At 32.1% G+C, this 16,385-nt stretch overlaps 1 protein-coding gene across 3 annotated transcripts in view; it reads left to right on the forward strand.

Moving 5' to 3' along the window:
• LOC126735264 (putative phosphatidate phosphatase) overlaps positions 1-16,385 on the forward strand; it is an 82,567-nt gene that overhangs the window by 30,315 nt on the left and 35,867 nt on the right. For all 3 annotated transcript variants that reach the window (XM_050439214.1, XM_050439212.1, XM_050439213.1), the window contains exon 3: positions 13,988-14,153. In XM_050439214.1, coding sequence (XP_050295171.1) covers positions 13,988-14,153 — 166 coding nt within the window. The remainder of the gene's footprint in view (positions 1-13,987; positions 14,154-16,385) is intronic.

Below are 16,385 nucleotides of genomic sequence, written 5' to 3' on the forward strand. Positions count from 1 at the left end.
AAATTAAATTCTACCATATACTCATACCTCTTAAGAAGTATCAGAATGCATGTCGATCAGAACATCTTGTCGATCGTGTATCATTCCCTGTTCCACTCGCATTGTGACTACGCAATACTTGCCTGGGGATATAGTCCTCAAACAAAGGAGAATTTTCAAACTCCAGAGACAGGTAGTTCGAGTCATAACGGGTCCGCATTTTAGGGTTGATTTGAAGGAATTTTTTATTGGTCAAAACATACTGACATTGCTCTCACTCTTTATATTACGGTCTTTAGTATACGAGTATACACATAAAAACTTAAATTACCTAGCGAATTGAGGCTACGAGTGAAAACCCATTTTATAACTGTATAAAAAAGTATTTATTGAGAAAAGATTTTTCTAGTGCTAATGATTTTACAGTGTAAATTATGTTTTGGATTTCTATTATTATATTTATATTCTAGGCTTAGTATCTACTTCAACATTTATTGAGGTGTGTAAGAAATTTTTGTGGATTTTATTGGCATAAATAACTCACATCAAAGATAGAGTTTGAGAAGTGTTTCGAGGATTGAAAGAAGCTCTGGCTTAAGTATATTACATCTAATGGGGACTATTTTGAAGGCGACATTATTAGTTTTTCAACGAAAATTTTCATTATTTTTCATATACAGATATATTCAGTTTTCTCATCATATGGCTGCAACATCCACGACTCCTTGCGAACCCTCATCTACAACAGTAGAACTAAAAAAAATACATAATAAATTACACTTTGTACAAAACTTTAAATTCTACGTACATAAATGGCGCTAATAATAAAAATATGTTTTATTGCACATCTTAAAAATAATAAAATATCGAGACTGTTCTCGTCTGATGTTATGGCTCGCCCTCTTTGTTTGTGCGAAAAGATTTTCGGCGAACGGGGCAGAAAGACCCGTTTGTTGCTCTTTGCCTGATATAAATATTAATCTTAAAAATGATTAAGCATCTTAACTGTCAACGCGAGCGGATTTCGCGGAATAAAATGCTAGTTAACCAATATTTGTTTGTGCTACTCCTTGATTAACGAAACAGACATCTTTAACTACTTTATATCAAAAACAAACAGTTTTGTATGGAGAAAGTGCGTTACCCTTCAATAAAATTATAGACAGCATCTTCAATTAAAATTTCAAACAACCGTTTTATTGCTTAGAGAAAGTGTTGTAAAGTATGTACATATACTGTAACAAACAATTCTTATCAATTTTTTTCTCGGTTTTTAATGTTTACAGAAGACACAACTCTAAATTGTGGCTTTCGTCTTGGCATCTTCTAATATCCTCTCTTGCCTAAACATTTGTAAAAAAGTTTATGTTACATTAACAGATTTAATACTAATTTAACTCCCTCCTTCTCCTATGCTTTTATTTGTCCATTTGCAATAGAAAAAGACACTCCTCAAAAAAGAAAATAGAGAAAATTTAAGAAGGTATTAGGAAGACCAAAAATATAAACACTGTTTTGTAAGAAAAAGTGCCAGAAACTTCAAAAGATGCTCATAAAATGACAATATGTTAGTTCTAGGTGAAGGAAAATAATTATAGTACGTATACCTACACAACTGTTTAGCTATCAGTAGATTACAATTATACAGCCACTAAAAAACTTAAGAAAAGTTTGATTTAAGTCACATTTATAAGACCTCTTTTTTATTTTTTGTGCGCACATTTACAATACTTAGCTCTCCGTTGACTTAGCACATTGGAAGTGGCTGCTAGGATGGAAAGGGAAATAATTAATTGGACTATTTATCAACCCCTTTATGAGACGCTGAGCTCTCCTCTTGGCATCATCTCATATTATTTTTTCCATTTCAATAATTTTTTTAAGTTTCTCCTTTTCTATATTTTCTTTGGTCAGTTTCGTCATCATTTTTTTCTACAGGCTCATAATGATCTCTAACTCCCTTGGCAAGGAGATTCTAGTATATAAAAATGCAATTTTATTCTATGTACTAAAATTGCTGAAACTTTATATTCGATGAAAAATAATTAGTTGAATAAAGAAAATGAGATAAGAATATCGAAAGGAGATAATGAGAAGTTTTGAAGATCCGAAATAAATTCTAGAAAAGGAGAAAAAGATGCATAAGATATGAGCACAGAAGAAGGGATATCTAAGTATTGGTATAGGCTGAAAAGAGTAATGGTCAAGTGAATGTAATTCTAGTACTTAAATAAAAGCTTTATATATTAGATAACATTTGAAGAGATTAAAATAATAATTTGCCACATCACATTACAGATTTACTTTTATAGTTTAGTTCAGAGATCTATTAGAATCTTTGATGTGCCGCGAATAGTCCGTGTGCCGGTGTTGCTTGTATTGTCACATGACATGCATGTTTAAATCGCAAAATTTTATGTGAAAAGAGTCATAAAGTAATATTCTAAGCGATATTTAATCATTCCATTAAATAAATAAATATTTAAAGCATTTTTTTAAGAATTTATACATTTGATTCCTAAAATTTGACTACATGCGCCCACGTACTATTTTGTTAGACGTCTGACCTCAATCACAGCTACTCAAGCATGAAAATTTGGACAGGTCCGGCCTTAAAATGTATTTGTATTTAAAACTTTATTATTCGGGATTCGCTGAAGGACAAACAGAGGGCAGTATGCTGTAAAAAAAAATGTAAACTTGTTTAATTAATAAAAAAAGGGTTTTCTTACCATATGCAACAATAACTAGTTTAGCCACAGATCTTCAATTTCTGCATCAGATTCATCATTATCTGAATTTATAATAAAACGGTCCCCTCCATTCAAAATAATCTGATGCAAATTACGATATTTCTCTTCATATCTTATAATTTTTTCCTTAGATTTTCTCCACTCTTCTTCTCCTAAATTCATAACTTCCTCCTTAATCAAATTTATAACTTTTTTATCAAATTTTTCGATACTTATTTTTCCTGCGAATTCTCCTTTTTAGTTGTCCCCAAATCAACTCGATAGGATTAAATACACAATAATATGGAGGAACTCTGAGGACAGTATGACCATACTTTTTAGCTATGTTATCTACTACATACTGCTTTTCCCATGATTTGGTATTTACAACTTCCAATAATTGTTTCTTTGTATAAGATTCATCAAAATAGAGATCTTATTTTAATAAGAATGTCTCAATTTCCAATTTATGTGAAGATGTGTAAGGGATTTTTTCAGAAAGCCTTGAATGGTATGATGCATTATCCATAACAATGACACTGTTTCCCTTTAAATTTGGAATTAATGTTTTCTCAAACCAGGTTTCAAATATTTCTGCATACATGTTTCTATGATAGTCTACATTGCACTCTAAGTTTCGTTTATTTTCATGCAGTTAAAGCAACTTTTTTATTTATTTTAGGTAATTGATGTAATTTTTTTATAGACAGTTGGAGCTATTTGTAAAACCTTTGAGGCATTAAATATTTTCGTTTATTCTTTTCAGTCATTTGAAATCATTTTTTCTAGGCAATCGAGGATATTTTTAAACCACATAAGTCGATTTCTTTCAATTTCCACGTAATTTTTTATGCCCTTTAGATAATCAAACTCATTTTTCTAAGCAGTTAGGAATATTTTGGGATCCTTTAAGTTTTTTTTTTGTATTTTCAGAAGGTGGATGCCAGCGTATACTTTTTCTGAATATTTAAACTCATTCTAGCACTCCAGTCAATTTTAATTAATTTTTCATTAATTTACAGTTAAAGACATTTTTAATATTTTTTCCAGGCAGTTAGAGTCTAACTACCAAGTCGGAAAAGAGAAATTCTCAAACTCGAGAACAAGGATATTAATATTACGTCGAGCAGAGAACATTTGTTACAAAAATTGTAAAATCATTTTATGATATTTTATACACTAAACAAAACATTCTAAATCCAAAGGAAGATTTACGGAGAACGGTTAAGAATCACGGCTCCGAGGATATTCCGGATATTATTGGATAAAATTAATATTGCTTTGAAAAAGATGAAGAATAATATAACTCCAGGGGATGATAAAGATAGCAGGACCAGGACTTATCGATGGAGAGAGGCTCAATCGTTTATGCTTCACAGATGATATCGCTATTTTATCGGACAAATCGGACAAACTGGGCAAGATCAAAGATGTGCTCCAAGAACTCGAAGATATCGTACAAAAAATTGCGGTAACAATAAATTTTGAAAAGATCAAAATGATGACTAACATGGTTACCAGTAATCAAATACAAATTAATACCAACAAAGTAGAATTGTTTGACAAGTATGTATATTTGGGTCATGAGATTAGAATAACCAGAAACAGTCAAACTAGCGAGCTGGAAAGAAATATCTCAATTCACTTGAAAACAAAAGCATTTAACCAGATGGCGGTTCTGACCTATGGCGTAGAGACGCTAACTTTAACCAAGAACACCGCAGAAAACTAAGAGTAACTAAGGCGAATGGACAGATCGATGCTTGAGCTGACCCTGAGGAATCAAGTGAGAAATATGTACTGGAATAGATGATATACAACGAATCACTACAAGGTCATGGGCTGGCGGCTACTTTGCTAGAATGCAAGACATGCAACAGATCCATACACAGATAACTAGAAGAGGATAGCGACAACTTGGATTGCAACAGTGAAGCACAGAGAGAATTGAAGAATCGATGAAAAATAATTAGTTGAATAAAGAAAATGAGATAAGAATATCGAAAGGAGATAATGAGAAGTTTTGAAGATCCGAAATAAATTCTAGAAAAGGAGAAAAAGATGCATAAGATATGAGCACAGAAGAAGGGATATCTAAGTATTGGTATAGGCTGAAAAGAGTAATGGTCAAGTGAATGTAATTCTAGTACTTAAATAAAAGCTTTATATATTAGATAACATTTGAAGAGATTAAAATAATAATTTGCCACATCACATTACAGATTTACTTTTATAGTTTAGTTCAGAGATCTATTAGAATCTTTGATGTGCCGCGAATAGTCCGTGTGCCGGTGTTGCTTGTATTGTCACATGACATGCATGTTTAAATCGCAAAATTTTATGTGAAAAGAGTCATAAAGTAATATTCTAAGCGATATTTAATCATTCCATTAAATAAATAAATATTTAAAGCATTTTTTTAAGAATTTATACATTTGATTCCTAAAATTTGACTACATGCGCCCACGTACTATTTTGTTAGACGTCTGACCTCAATCACAGCTACTCAAGCATGAAAATTTGGACAGGTCCGGCCTTAAAATGTATTTGTATTTAAAACTTTATTATTCGGGATTCGCTGAAGGACAAACAGAGGGCAGTATGCTGTAAAAAAAAATGTAAACTTGTTTAATTAATAAAAAAAAGGGTTTTCTTACCATATGCAACAATAACTAGTTTAGCCACAGATCTTCAATTTCTGCATCAGATTCATCATTATCTGAATTTATAATAAAACGGTCCCCTCCATTCAAAATAATCTGATGCAAATTACGATATTTCTCTTCATATCTTATAATTTTTTCCTTAGATTTTCTCCACTCTTCTTCTCCTAAATTCATAACTTCCTCCTTAATCAAATTTATAACTTTTTTATCAAATTTTTCGATACTTATTTTTCCTGCGAATTCTCCTTTTTAGTTGTCCCCAAATCAACTCGATAGGATTAAATACACAATAATATGGAGGAACTCTGAGGACAGTATGACCATACTTTTTAGCTATGTTATCTACTACATACTGCTTTTCCCATGATTTGGTATTTACAACTTCCAATAATTGTTTCTTTGTATAAGATTCATCAAAATAGAGATCTTATTTTAATAAGAATGTCTCAATTTCCAATTTATGTGAAGATGTGTAAGGGATTTTTTCAGAAAGCCTTGAATGGTATGATGCATTATCCATAACAATGACACTGTTTCCCTTTAAATTTGGAATTAATGTTTTCTCAAACCAGGTTTCAAATATTTCTGCATACATGTTTCTATGATAGTCTACATTGCACTCTAAGTTTCGTTTATTTTCATGCAGTTAAAGCAACTTTTTTATTTATTTTAGGTAATTGATGTAATTTTTTTATAGACAGTTGGAGCTATTTGTAAAACCTTTGAGGCATTAAATATTTTCGTTTATTCTTTTCAGTCATTTGAAATCATTTTTTCTAGGCAATCGAGGATATTTTTAAACCACATAAGTCGATTTCTTTCAATTTCCACGTAATTTTTTATGCCCTTTAGATAATCAAACTCATTTTTCTAAGCAGTTAGGAATATTTTGGGATCCTTTAAGTTTTTTTTTTGTATTTTCAGAAGGTGGATGCCAGCGTATACTTTTTCTGAATATTTAAACTCATTCTAGCACTCCAGTCAATTTTAATTAATTTTTCATTAATTTACAGTTAAAGACATTTTTAATATTTTTTCCAGGCAGTTAGAGTCTAACTACCAAGTCGGAAAAGAGAAATTCTCAAACTCGAGAACAAGGATATTAATATTACGTCGAGCAGAGAACATTTGTTACAAAAATTGTAAAATCATTTTATGATATTTTATACACTAAACAAAACATTCTAAATCCAAAGGAAGATTTACGGAGAACGGTTAAGAATCACGGCTCCGAGGATATTCCGGATATTATTGGATAAAATTAATATTGCTTTGAAAAAGATGAAGAATAATATAACTCCAGGGGATGATAAAGATAGCAGGACCAGGACTTATCGATGGAGAGAGGCTCAATCGTTTATGCTTCACAGATGATATCGCTATTTTATCGGACAAATCGGACAAACTGGGCAAGATCAAAGATGTGCTCCAAGAACTCGAAGATATCGTACAAAAAATTGCGGTAACAATAAATTTTGAAAAGATCAAAATGATGACTAACATGGTTACCAGTAATCAAATACAAATTAATACCAACAAAGTAGAATTGTTTGACAAGTATGTATATTTGGGTCATGAGATTAGAATAACCAGAAACAGTCAAACTAGCGAGCTGGAAAGAAATATCTCAATTCACTTGAAAACAAAAGCATTTAACCAGGTGGCGGTTCTGACCTATGGCGTAGAGACGCTAACTTTAACCAAGAACACCGCAGAAAACTAAGAGTAACTAAGGCGAATGGACAGATCGATGCTTGAGCTGACCCTGAGGAATCAAGTGAGAAATATGTACTGGAATAGATGATATACAACGAATCACTACAAGGTCATGGGCTGGCGGCTACTTTGCTAGAATGCAAGACATGCAACAGATCCATACACAGATAACTAGAAGAGGATAGCGACAACTTGGATTGCAACAGTGAAGCACAGAGAGAATTGAAGAATCCAACAATTGTGCAATATCCAACAATGTATCTGAAAGGGGGCTGCATGGTGTTAGAGTAATTTTTAAACCCTTTGAGACGTAGAATATTTTTATTGTAACTTATTTCAGGCTGTTGGGTTGTTTTCACACAATTAAATTTTTCCTTTATTCCCCTCAGATATTTGAAGTCGTTTTTTTCAGGCAAACGACATTTGTGAACTCTTTAAGATAGTTTTCTTTTATTTTCAAATAATAGAATTCTAATTCCTGTCAGGCAATTAATGTAATTTTTTTTAACAGTTGAGGAAATTGTTGAACCTTTATGTCAGTGTTATTATTTTCAGAAAGTTTTTTTTTTCGTGGACGTCAATTTTTTATTCCTCTCAGGCAGTCAGGGTAAATCTTACCTGGCAGTTGAGGACATTGTTGGCCCGTAAAGTCAGTTTTTCCTTTATTTAGACAGTCTTTTTTTAATCTTATATTAAATAAATTAAAGTAACTCTTTTCAGGCAATTGAGGGTATTGTAACGTTTTTCCCGTTCGTTAGGTGTGAATGAAAACAATCGAAGATGGTCAGGTAATTTATTTACTCACTTACACTATGAAAATACGATTATTCACGACTAGTAGAGGTATTTTTTTAACTGAATTTATTTACAACTATTCAAATTTCGCGCCAATATTCTGAATTTTACTTCACTAAAGTGACAACTGACTTCCATCGGTGATGCGGCTCCTTATATACTCGGCTGTTCCTGAAAATGTTCGCCAACCTTTAAGATGTGCGGTGTGCCACTTGTGTCATTCCGGAATCCGGAATGACGAAAAATCAGCTGGTTTCTCGGTGTTTTCAATATCGTTACAGTATTTTTGAATCTCTTTAGTTAATCCAGGGTTATCACTTTCGCTATATAATAACATTTGCTTAATGAAGATCAACAATGACTGACTAACTGATAAACTATTACTCTACAACAACTGATTAATTTAATCTTTAATCACGATCTTCGGCCATTAAAAGCTTACACGTAATAGACATGCAATAAAGACTGAGCAAAGTATTAAAAACAATCACCTTAGCGTTTCAATAGGCATTTAAGAGCTCATATAATTTACTATACTGAATCGTTTTTATTGTCAGAGCAATTAAAACGGTTATTAAGAGACGCACGCTTGTACTGAATTTTAAGTTAAAATATGCAAATAAAATGGCGTTAATACGAGATAGCAGGAAACCGAATAGTTTTCAGTATGGTGATAGATGGGATAGTTATAGAAGATAGTTATTAAGGTTGCTATGCTGACCATATGGTTGTCATATCACAAGTTAAAGGCATAGTATAGAGATTCCAAAACACCGTAGAATGAATTAATGTAGTCATATCTATCGAGAAGAAACATTAACAAACCTCAAGCAAAAAGTCAAGGTTTAAAAATAATAGAGGTGCATTGATATCTGTATGTATCGATTTGTAGGTAATTGAAATTAGTCAAGTAATGCTAACAAGTACTTAAATAAACTTATATTACAGAAAAGTAAATGTACTTTTACAAAATTTGACTAGTTACTACACCTAGATGTGTAATATGCATGTGTATAACATACAGGGTGTCTCAGAACTATGGGATCAAATTTCTGGGGGTTGTTCAGTGCAACGAAAGAATCCATTTGAGTATAGGAACTCGAGTCCGGAAATGCGCCACTACGCCACTACGGCCCTAAGACGCGTTAAAATTTATAAAAAACATTAATTACCTAAATAGGATCTGCTGCATTTATTTTTACCTTTTGTACATGATACCATAACAACAATTGTTTAAAATCAACGCTTATTAATGTCAATTCTCAATGTCATGTTTAAAAATTTTAAAGCTTACAATTTTTAAACATTTATTGCTAATGGAAAACTTTACCAATCAAGAATTAGCGGATATGCATTTGGCATACGGAGCAACAAACTGCAATGCACAAGCATCATCGCGGTTGTATCATGAACGTTATTCCGAACGACAGCATCCTGGATACAAAAAGTTTATTGCGGTTCATCGACGGCTCGCTGAGACAGGCATGTTTAAGACCAAGATGCTAATACTGGTGTTGCTCGAACCGTAAGAACGGTCGAATTTGAAGAAGAGGTGCTTGAGCGAGTTGCCGATGAACTATCAAGTAGCACACGTGACGTCGCTAAGAATATTAATACGAGTAACGCTTCTGTCTGGCGGGTACTACACGAGCAACAACTCCATCCTTATCACTTCCAGAAAGTTCAAGGTATGACTGCAGCCGATTATCATCCTAGAGTTCAATTTTGTCGATGGCTTCTGGATCACATCATTGCACAACCAAATTTTTTACGATATGTTTTGTGGACCGATGAAGCCTCTTTCACAAGAGACGGTATTTTCAATAGTAGGAATAGCCATGTTTGGGACGAAGAAAATCCTTATGCAATTTTTTCAAGAAAACATCAGAATCGTTGGTCTGTCAACGTATGGGCAGACATTGTTGATGATTATTTAATTGGGCCATACCTTCTACTGGAACGGTTAACAGGACCTATTTATCTGCGTTTCTTGGAGGAAGTTATCTCAAAACTCCTTGAAAATGTTCCACTAAACGTTAGACAGCAAATGTGGTTTCAGCATGATGGAGCGTCGGCTCCCTTTGCTGTACAAGTACGCGAGTATTTGGCTCAGCGGTTTGGGCACTGTTGGATTGCCAGAGGTGAAGCAGTTTCTTGGCCTCCAAGGTCACCCGATTTAACGTCGCTCGATTTTTTCTTATGGGAACATGTAAAGTCTTTAGTCTACGAAACTCCAGTAGAATTAGAGCTAGACTTAATAGGACGAATAACAGCAATATTTGAGAGTATGAATGATTATACTATCAGTCTGGTAATTATGTGATTCAAGTATGCTAAAGCAAATGAACTTTGTTTTTTGTAGGTTAATCGTTATTTCACTCAACCATTCAGCTTTGAAAATTTAATTTTATCTAGTTCTACTGTTACATTCCAGGTATCTCCCTGTAGGAGAAGAGCTGTGACATCATCATATTTTTGCCTGATATATTTATATTTAATTTATACAGTCAAGACAGAAGCGACCAATTACAGTTCCTTGAGCAACGGCAAATTGAATTGGTTTTATCTCACTGTTGCCGATCTTGAAGATGCTTGGGTGAAAGAATATTTAACTTTTCTATGTGACTCGGTGTTCTGTCCAGGCAAATAGATTACTTTTCCTTTGGTATTACCACTGACTTATTCGCTTTTTTTCAATTCGCATAGTACTTTTCCAGTTATAATTGAGCAATTAAATATATCGAGTTTTATTAAAATGAGCTGAATTGTATGACCTCTTAGACAAGAAAAGTCTTAGTCTTGCAAAAAGTTCTACCAAACATAGCATGTTCTTTTTTTTATTACATGACGAACCTTTGCCAAATTTCTTTATACTCGTATTTTAAAAAACTTAGGAATAAATCTTTTAGTTTTCGTGATTTAAATATTATTCCTTTTTATTAGAATTTCTTGTTTTCTCTTTTCATTAAATTTAATTTCATTTATTTTAAATTTTAATAAACTTATTTTCATTAATTTTTATGTGTTAATCTTTTTAAATTGATGTCTTATAGGAGGTAATTCATTGATGGATTATAGAAGAACTATGGCTTGGCAAAAATTTGGGAAATTTTTTTCAAAACCTGATATATTGGTTAAATTATACTATAAATTACTCTCAAGATCAGTTAAATAGGAGCTAAGATATGCGTATTAATAAATATTCAATATATACAGATATATATATTGAATATTTAATACAACGCTGTTTTGAAATCAAAAAAATATTCCAATATTTCCGAAATCTTTATTTTGTGTTTTTCTTTTTTTTTTTATTTCTTATCTATTACATTTTTTGCATATTTTTTTTATTAAATATTAATATTCATACAGCAGATTATAGTCTAGAAATAAATTAAAATTTGTCTTGGTTTTAATTTCGATTTACATCAGCAGTTCCTGTTTCTGTGAAGCAAACCAACTTTGAAAACAACCAGTCAAAATAAATTATTTAAAGTAAGTAACTTATTAAAAGTAAATGTGCAGCAGACTTTTCTTGCACTTAATGAAATGAAAAGGACAAAAAAGGAAAACCAAGAAAATGGCGAGAGGAAACTGAAAATAAAGAATTTTAAACAGAAAAACAAAAGCTTTGATAGGGTTTCAGTAGTTACCACTATATGAAGTGTGATATGAAGATACTAATTTTGAATTATGTCAGCAGGTCCTGTTCTTGTGAAGCCAATTAACTTTAATTATTAGGAATAGAAAAACCGTAGTCAAAACTAATCATTTAATGTCATAAGAGCAACGTTACAGCTGAATTGTCTTGCATTTTAATGAAATTGTCACTAGATCCTGTTCGTGTGAAGAGAGCCAACTTGAATTAACTGTATTTAAAATTAGCCATGTAATATCAAGAGCGAGAAAAGGAAACAAGAGCGAGAGCAAAAAAAGAATGGGAAGAGGCTGACAAAAAAGCAAAGAATGAAAGGAAAAATGCTAAGACAGAAACCAGCAAGAACAAAAAACAAGAAAGAAAATAAGGAAAGCAAGCTAAAATAAAGAAAGAAAAAGCTTCGGTAGTTGGAACTCAGTAGTTACGCTGAGCTGATATGAGCTCATTAACCCTTTCTGAGATATGATGAATAGATTTTGCTATACGTCAGCGATCCTTTTTGATGTCTATTTTATGTACGAATGTAATACTATTGTGTATTAATATGTAATACTATCACCAACAATAAGGCTAAGTGAATATATTCATAGAATTAATCAGAAAAAGTGAAAGATGTGTTTAATGAAGAGGAAAATAGAGATAAAGTGGGAGGAATGAAAATGAAGAAGGAAATCGAAGAGGCTGACATAAAGCAAAAGAAAATACTATAGAAGCTGGAGTAATAATGAAGGAAGAACATGACAACTGACTGCTTGCATCTAGCTCAAAGGAAGAGAAAGAAATTAAAGCCTTAGCTGATAATGAGATATAACTAAGATTTTTTACACAATTTTTGATTTATTATTATTATTTATACACCTGATTATGCTTTAAAAATGAATGACGATTTTTAATATAGCACATTTTCTCCTAAACAGGTTAATTATATTAAATTCAAAATAACACGTTTCGGATTCGCTTGGCCGTCATCAATTATTTTTTTAACCTTTAAAGTGTTTTTCGTATAATTTGTACTTAATATTATAGAACTAAAATAACACACTACAGGCTTGATTAATAGACCTAAACTACTGCCGTTCCCGATTTCATTAAATCATTTTCACCTCATTCACCCTGTACTTTTTATTTAATTTTTTGAATATTTACGATACCTGAAAGCAATAATATGACATAAAAAAGACACGTCTTGCTTTATCTCACACGTACTCTTGACATATGTCTTTTTTTAGCACATTATCTTTTAAATTAATCTACTGTTGTTTGAACAGTACTATTGCACTATGACGAAACCTATTTGAATTTCTATTTAACACTTACTAGTGGTAAAATTAAATTGAACTTTAAATATTTATCTTTTTTAATCTAATGTATTAAGAAAGGCCAGCTTTATGTCAATAACAATGTGTAAGACCAAGAAGGACATATTCCAACCTGTTTTTGGCTTTTTTCCTGAGATATTTTAATATTATCACTAGTTACCCTTAGAACCAATTTAATGACGGTCACTTGAAGCCGAAACGTCGAATGTTAAATTTAATAAAAAGGTTTTTGCAATATTTCGTTCTGCAAGTCCTGTTCGTATTTTTCCAATTTTAAAATTTTCGACGCCTTTTAACCCATCTCCATATTTCTTCCTCACGTAGTATTTAACTGTATAAAGTAATATTTTAGTGCCACCCAGCCACCCTGTATGTTTTGGCTTTTTTACATTTATGCCAGATTACTGATATATTTGCATAAGGTGTCATGAATCTACTATGAGTTTTTGACTTTAGAAAAGTGTTAGTTTGGGAACTTTAAACGCATATCAAATCAAAACGTTTTTAATTTTTTTTCAATTTCTGTCTTTGTTTTTATCCTGCGATCCCTTTGGTATACTTTGCAGGAACTTAGAAGTAGTTACAATTTTATAGGCTTAAAATATCCAAAACGTCATTTTTTGAACATCGTAATATGACGAGAATGAACTGCCATAAATCTAATACTCTAAATAGTTCTAAAAACATCCTGCAAACACTTTGTTAGCCCTAAGTTACCACAAGACTGTTAAGATAATTATGCGCATAATAATATATCACGTCTGCTGCTACAAGTTACTATAATATACTTGACGTGCCATATATATCCCGAAACAGAATCAGATCTTTTAATAACTTTAACAGCGGTTAAGATAGCGGCTTAATGGCGTTTTTCTCTGGTAAATATGAGTGTGAAACATTTTACGATAAACAATTAAAAAAAAGTGCTGAAATGACGTTTCTTTTACTTGGCGCCAACGTCGTATCTTATGGCAACTTGGCGAGCGTAACAGAATCCACTTAGAGGCCAAATTTGATGTTTTTTTTTCCTCAGTCTGCCATGAAGTATATTATGTGGGAACATTTTATTGATTAATGAGCAGACTTTATTATGTTTTTTCAAATAAATATTTTTCTTTACAGATGATGCTTACAGAGATTCTAAACCGACCAAACGAAAAGAAAACTTTCTACTTCATGGGGAAGAACATCCCTTATTGGATGTTCAATGCTTACTGCGCCATAGGGATGTTCGCTTTCGGGGCAGCATGCTCACAACTAACGACTGACGTCATGAAATATACTATCGGTAAGTCTTAGATCTTAATTTCAAATATAGTTTAATAGGGTGTTTCAATAATCGGATCTAAATTTGGCAACACCGCAAGAACGAAAGTGAAGCGAAGAACTCGACATGGCTCGTGAAGAACTTCGTAAGCATTGTTGCCATAGCGTGTGCGAAGTAGTGGCATAGTCATGAGTTTTATAGACAGTGATCACGAAGCCAAAGAAAAATGAAAATATCTAATAGTAAATGTTGACATCTCATTTTCTCTTTTTTGTTTTTTAAAATTTTTTGCCTGAGCATTTTCTTTTTCTTCCTTCTTTTGTCTCAGCCTCTTTCATTTCTTTCTTGATTTTGATTTCGACTACTTTTTATTTTTATTTTCCTCTTCTTTGATCTTATCTTTCACTTGTACTAAATGCTTTTATATTAAGATTCACTTAATCTTATCGATGGTGCTGGTTTTACACTTTGTATAAAATTGACACATGAAGTTGATATGCTTGTTATATCTTACGTAGATCAAATGTTATCAACCAAAAATCTCGACGTTCACAAAGAAGGATTGCTCACATATAGCAAAATTGAAATTATCATATGGAAGATATTCAAAGGGTTATGCGATATTGAGATTATCAAAGGGTTAATGGGATCGTTCTAATTACTGAGTTCCAACTACCAAAGCTTTTTTCTTTACTTTAGCTTGCTATTCTTATTTTCTTTCTTCGTTTCTGCCTCAGCACCCTTCCTTGCTTCTTTTGCTTTTACGTCAGTCTCTTCCTTTTATTTTTTTGCTCTTGCTGTTCTTTCCTTTCTACTGCTCTTATGATGGTACTAAATTTGACTACGGTTAATTCCAAACTTTTTCTTTATACAAACAGGATCTGAAGACTTAAAGCAAAAATCAAATAGTTAAATCCCATAACAGGTAACAACAAATCTTCAATCGTCACATCTCATAAAAGAGTAATAAGATCATTCCAACTTGTTGTTTTTCTCTTAGACTCTTTGTTTGTTTTTAGTTTACTTTGTTATTTTCTTTCTTAGTTTTTGCTCCATGATGTTCTCCTTCTTCTTTTGCTTTTACGTCAGGATCTTCCTTTTTAATACAGTTCTGCTATAACGTTGCTCTTGGGATATTAAATGGATAGTTTTGACTACGATTGATTCCAAACTTGGTTGGCTTTATAAAAACAATGTCTGCTGAAGTGAGTGAACATTTAAATCGTCATATCTCATAAAAGGCTTATGAGCTAATTCTATTGGTAACCACTGAATTCCAACTACCAAAGCCTTAATTTTCCTTGCTAACATTCTTTCACTATCTATCCTTTCTTTTGTGTCAGCCTCTGGCTTTTCTTTTTTCTTTAATTCAGGTGAAGTGAAATACAAGTCAGCTGCAAATTTTCTTTTAGGACATAAAATTTGGATTATGGTTCATTCCAAAGTTGGTTGGTTTCACAAAAACAGGATCTGCTGACGTGAATCAAAACTCAAATCATCCTTTAATTTCATTGCAATGCAATACAATTCAGCTGTAACGTTGCACTTGTGACATTAAATGAATAATTTTGGCTACGGTTGATTCGAAAATTCGTTGGCTTCGTGGAAACAGGATCTGCTGACGTAAATTCAAATTCAAATATTCAAATCTCATAAAAAGGTCTTGAGATAATTTCCCTAGTAACTACTAAATTCCAACTAGCAAAGCTTTTGTTTTTCTTTTTAAGATTCTTTATTTTTAGTTTGCTCTCCTCATTTTTCTTCTTGGTATCTGCTTCACTACATTCCCTTTCTTTGGAGTCAGCCTCTTGTTTTTCCTTTTTTGCTTTAATTTCATTGGAGTGGAATAAAAGTCTGCTGCAAATTGACTTTTAATACATTAAATAATTTATTTTGACTGATTAACTTAAAATCACCATATGTTATAAAAGGGTAATGAGATAATTCTAGTGGTAACTAATGAGTCTCATTTGCCAAAACTGTAATTTTTTTCGGTTTTTAAGATTTTTGTTTGTTTTTAGCTTGTTCTGCTAATTTTTTCTCGTTTTTGCCTCAGCATCTTTCCTTTTTTCTTTTGCTTTTCTGTCAGGCTGTTCCTTTTTTCTTGCTCTTTTCTCATTCTTTTCCTTTAATTTGATTGAATTGCAATGTAATTCAAGGGTAACCTCGCTCTTATGACTTAAATGAATAGTTGGTTGGCTTCATGGAAACAGGAATTACTGAAGTGAATTAAAGTTCAAGTCATTATATCTT

The sequence above is a fragment of the Anthonomus grandis genome, chromosome 4 (genome assembly GCF_022605725.1).
Source record: "Anthonomus grandis grandis chromosome 4, icAntGran1.3, whole genome shotgun sequence".
Classification (NCBI taxonomy): Eukaryota; Metazoa; Arthropoda; class Insecta; order Coleoptera; family Curculionidae; genus Anthonomus; species Anthonomus grandis.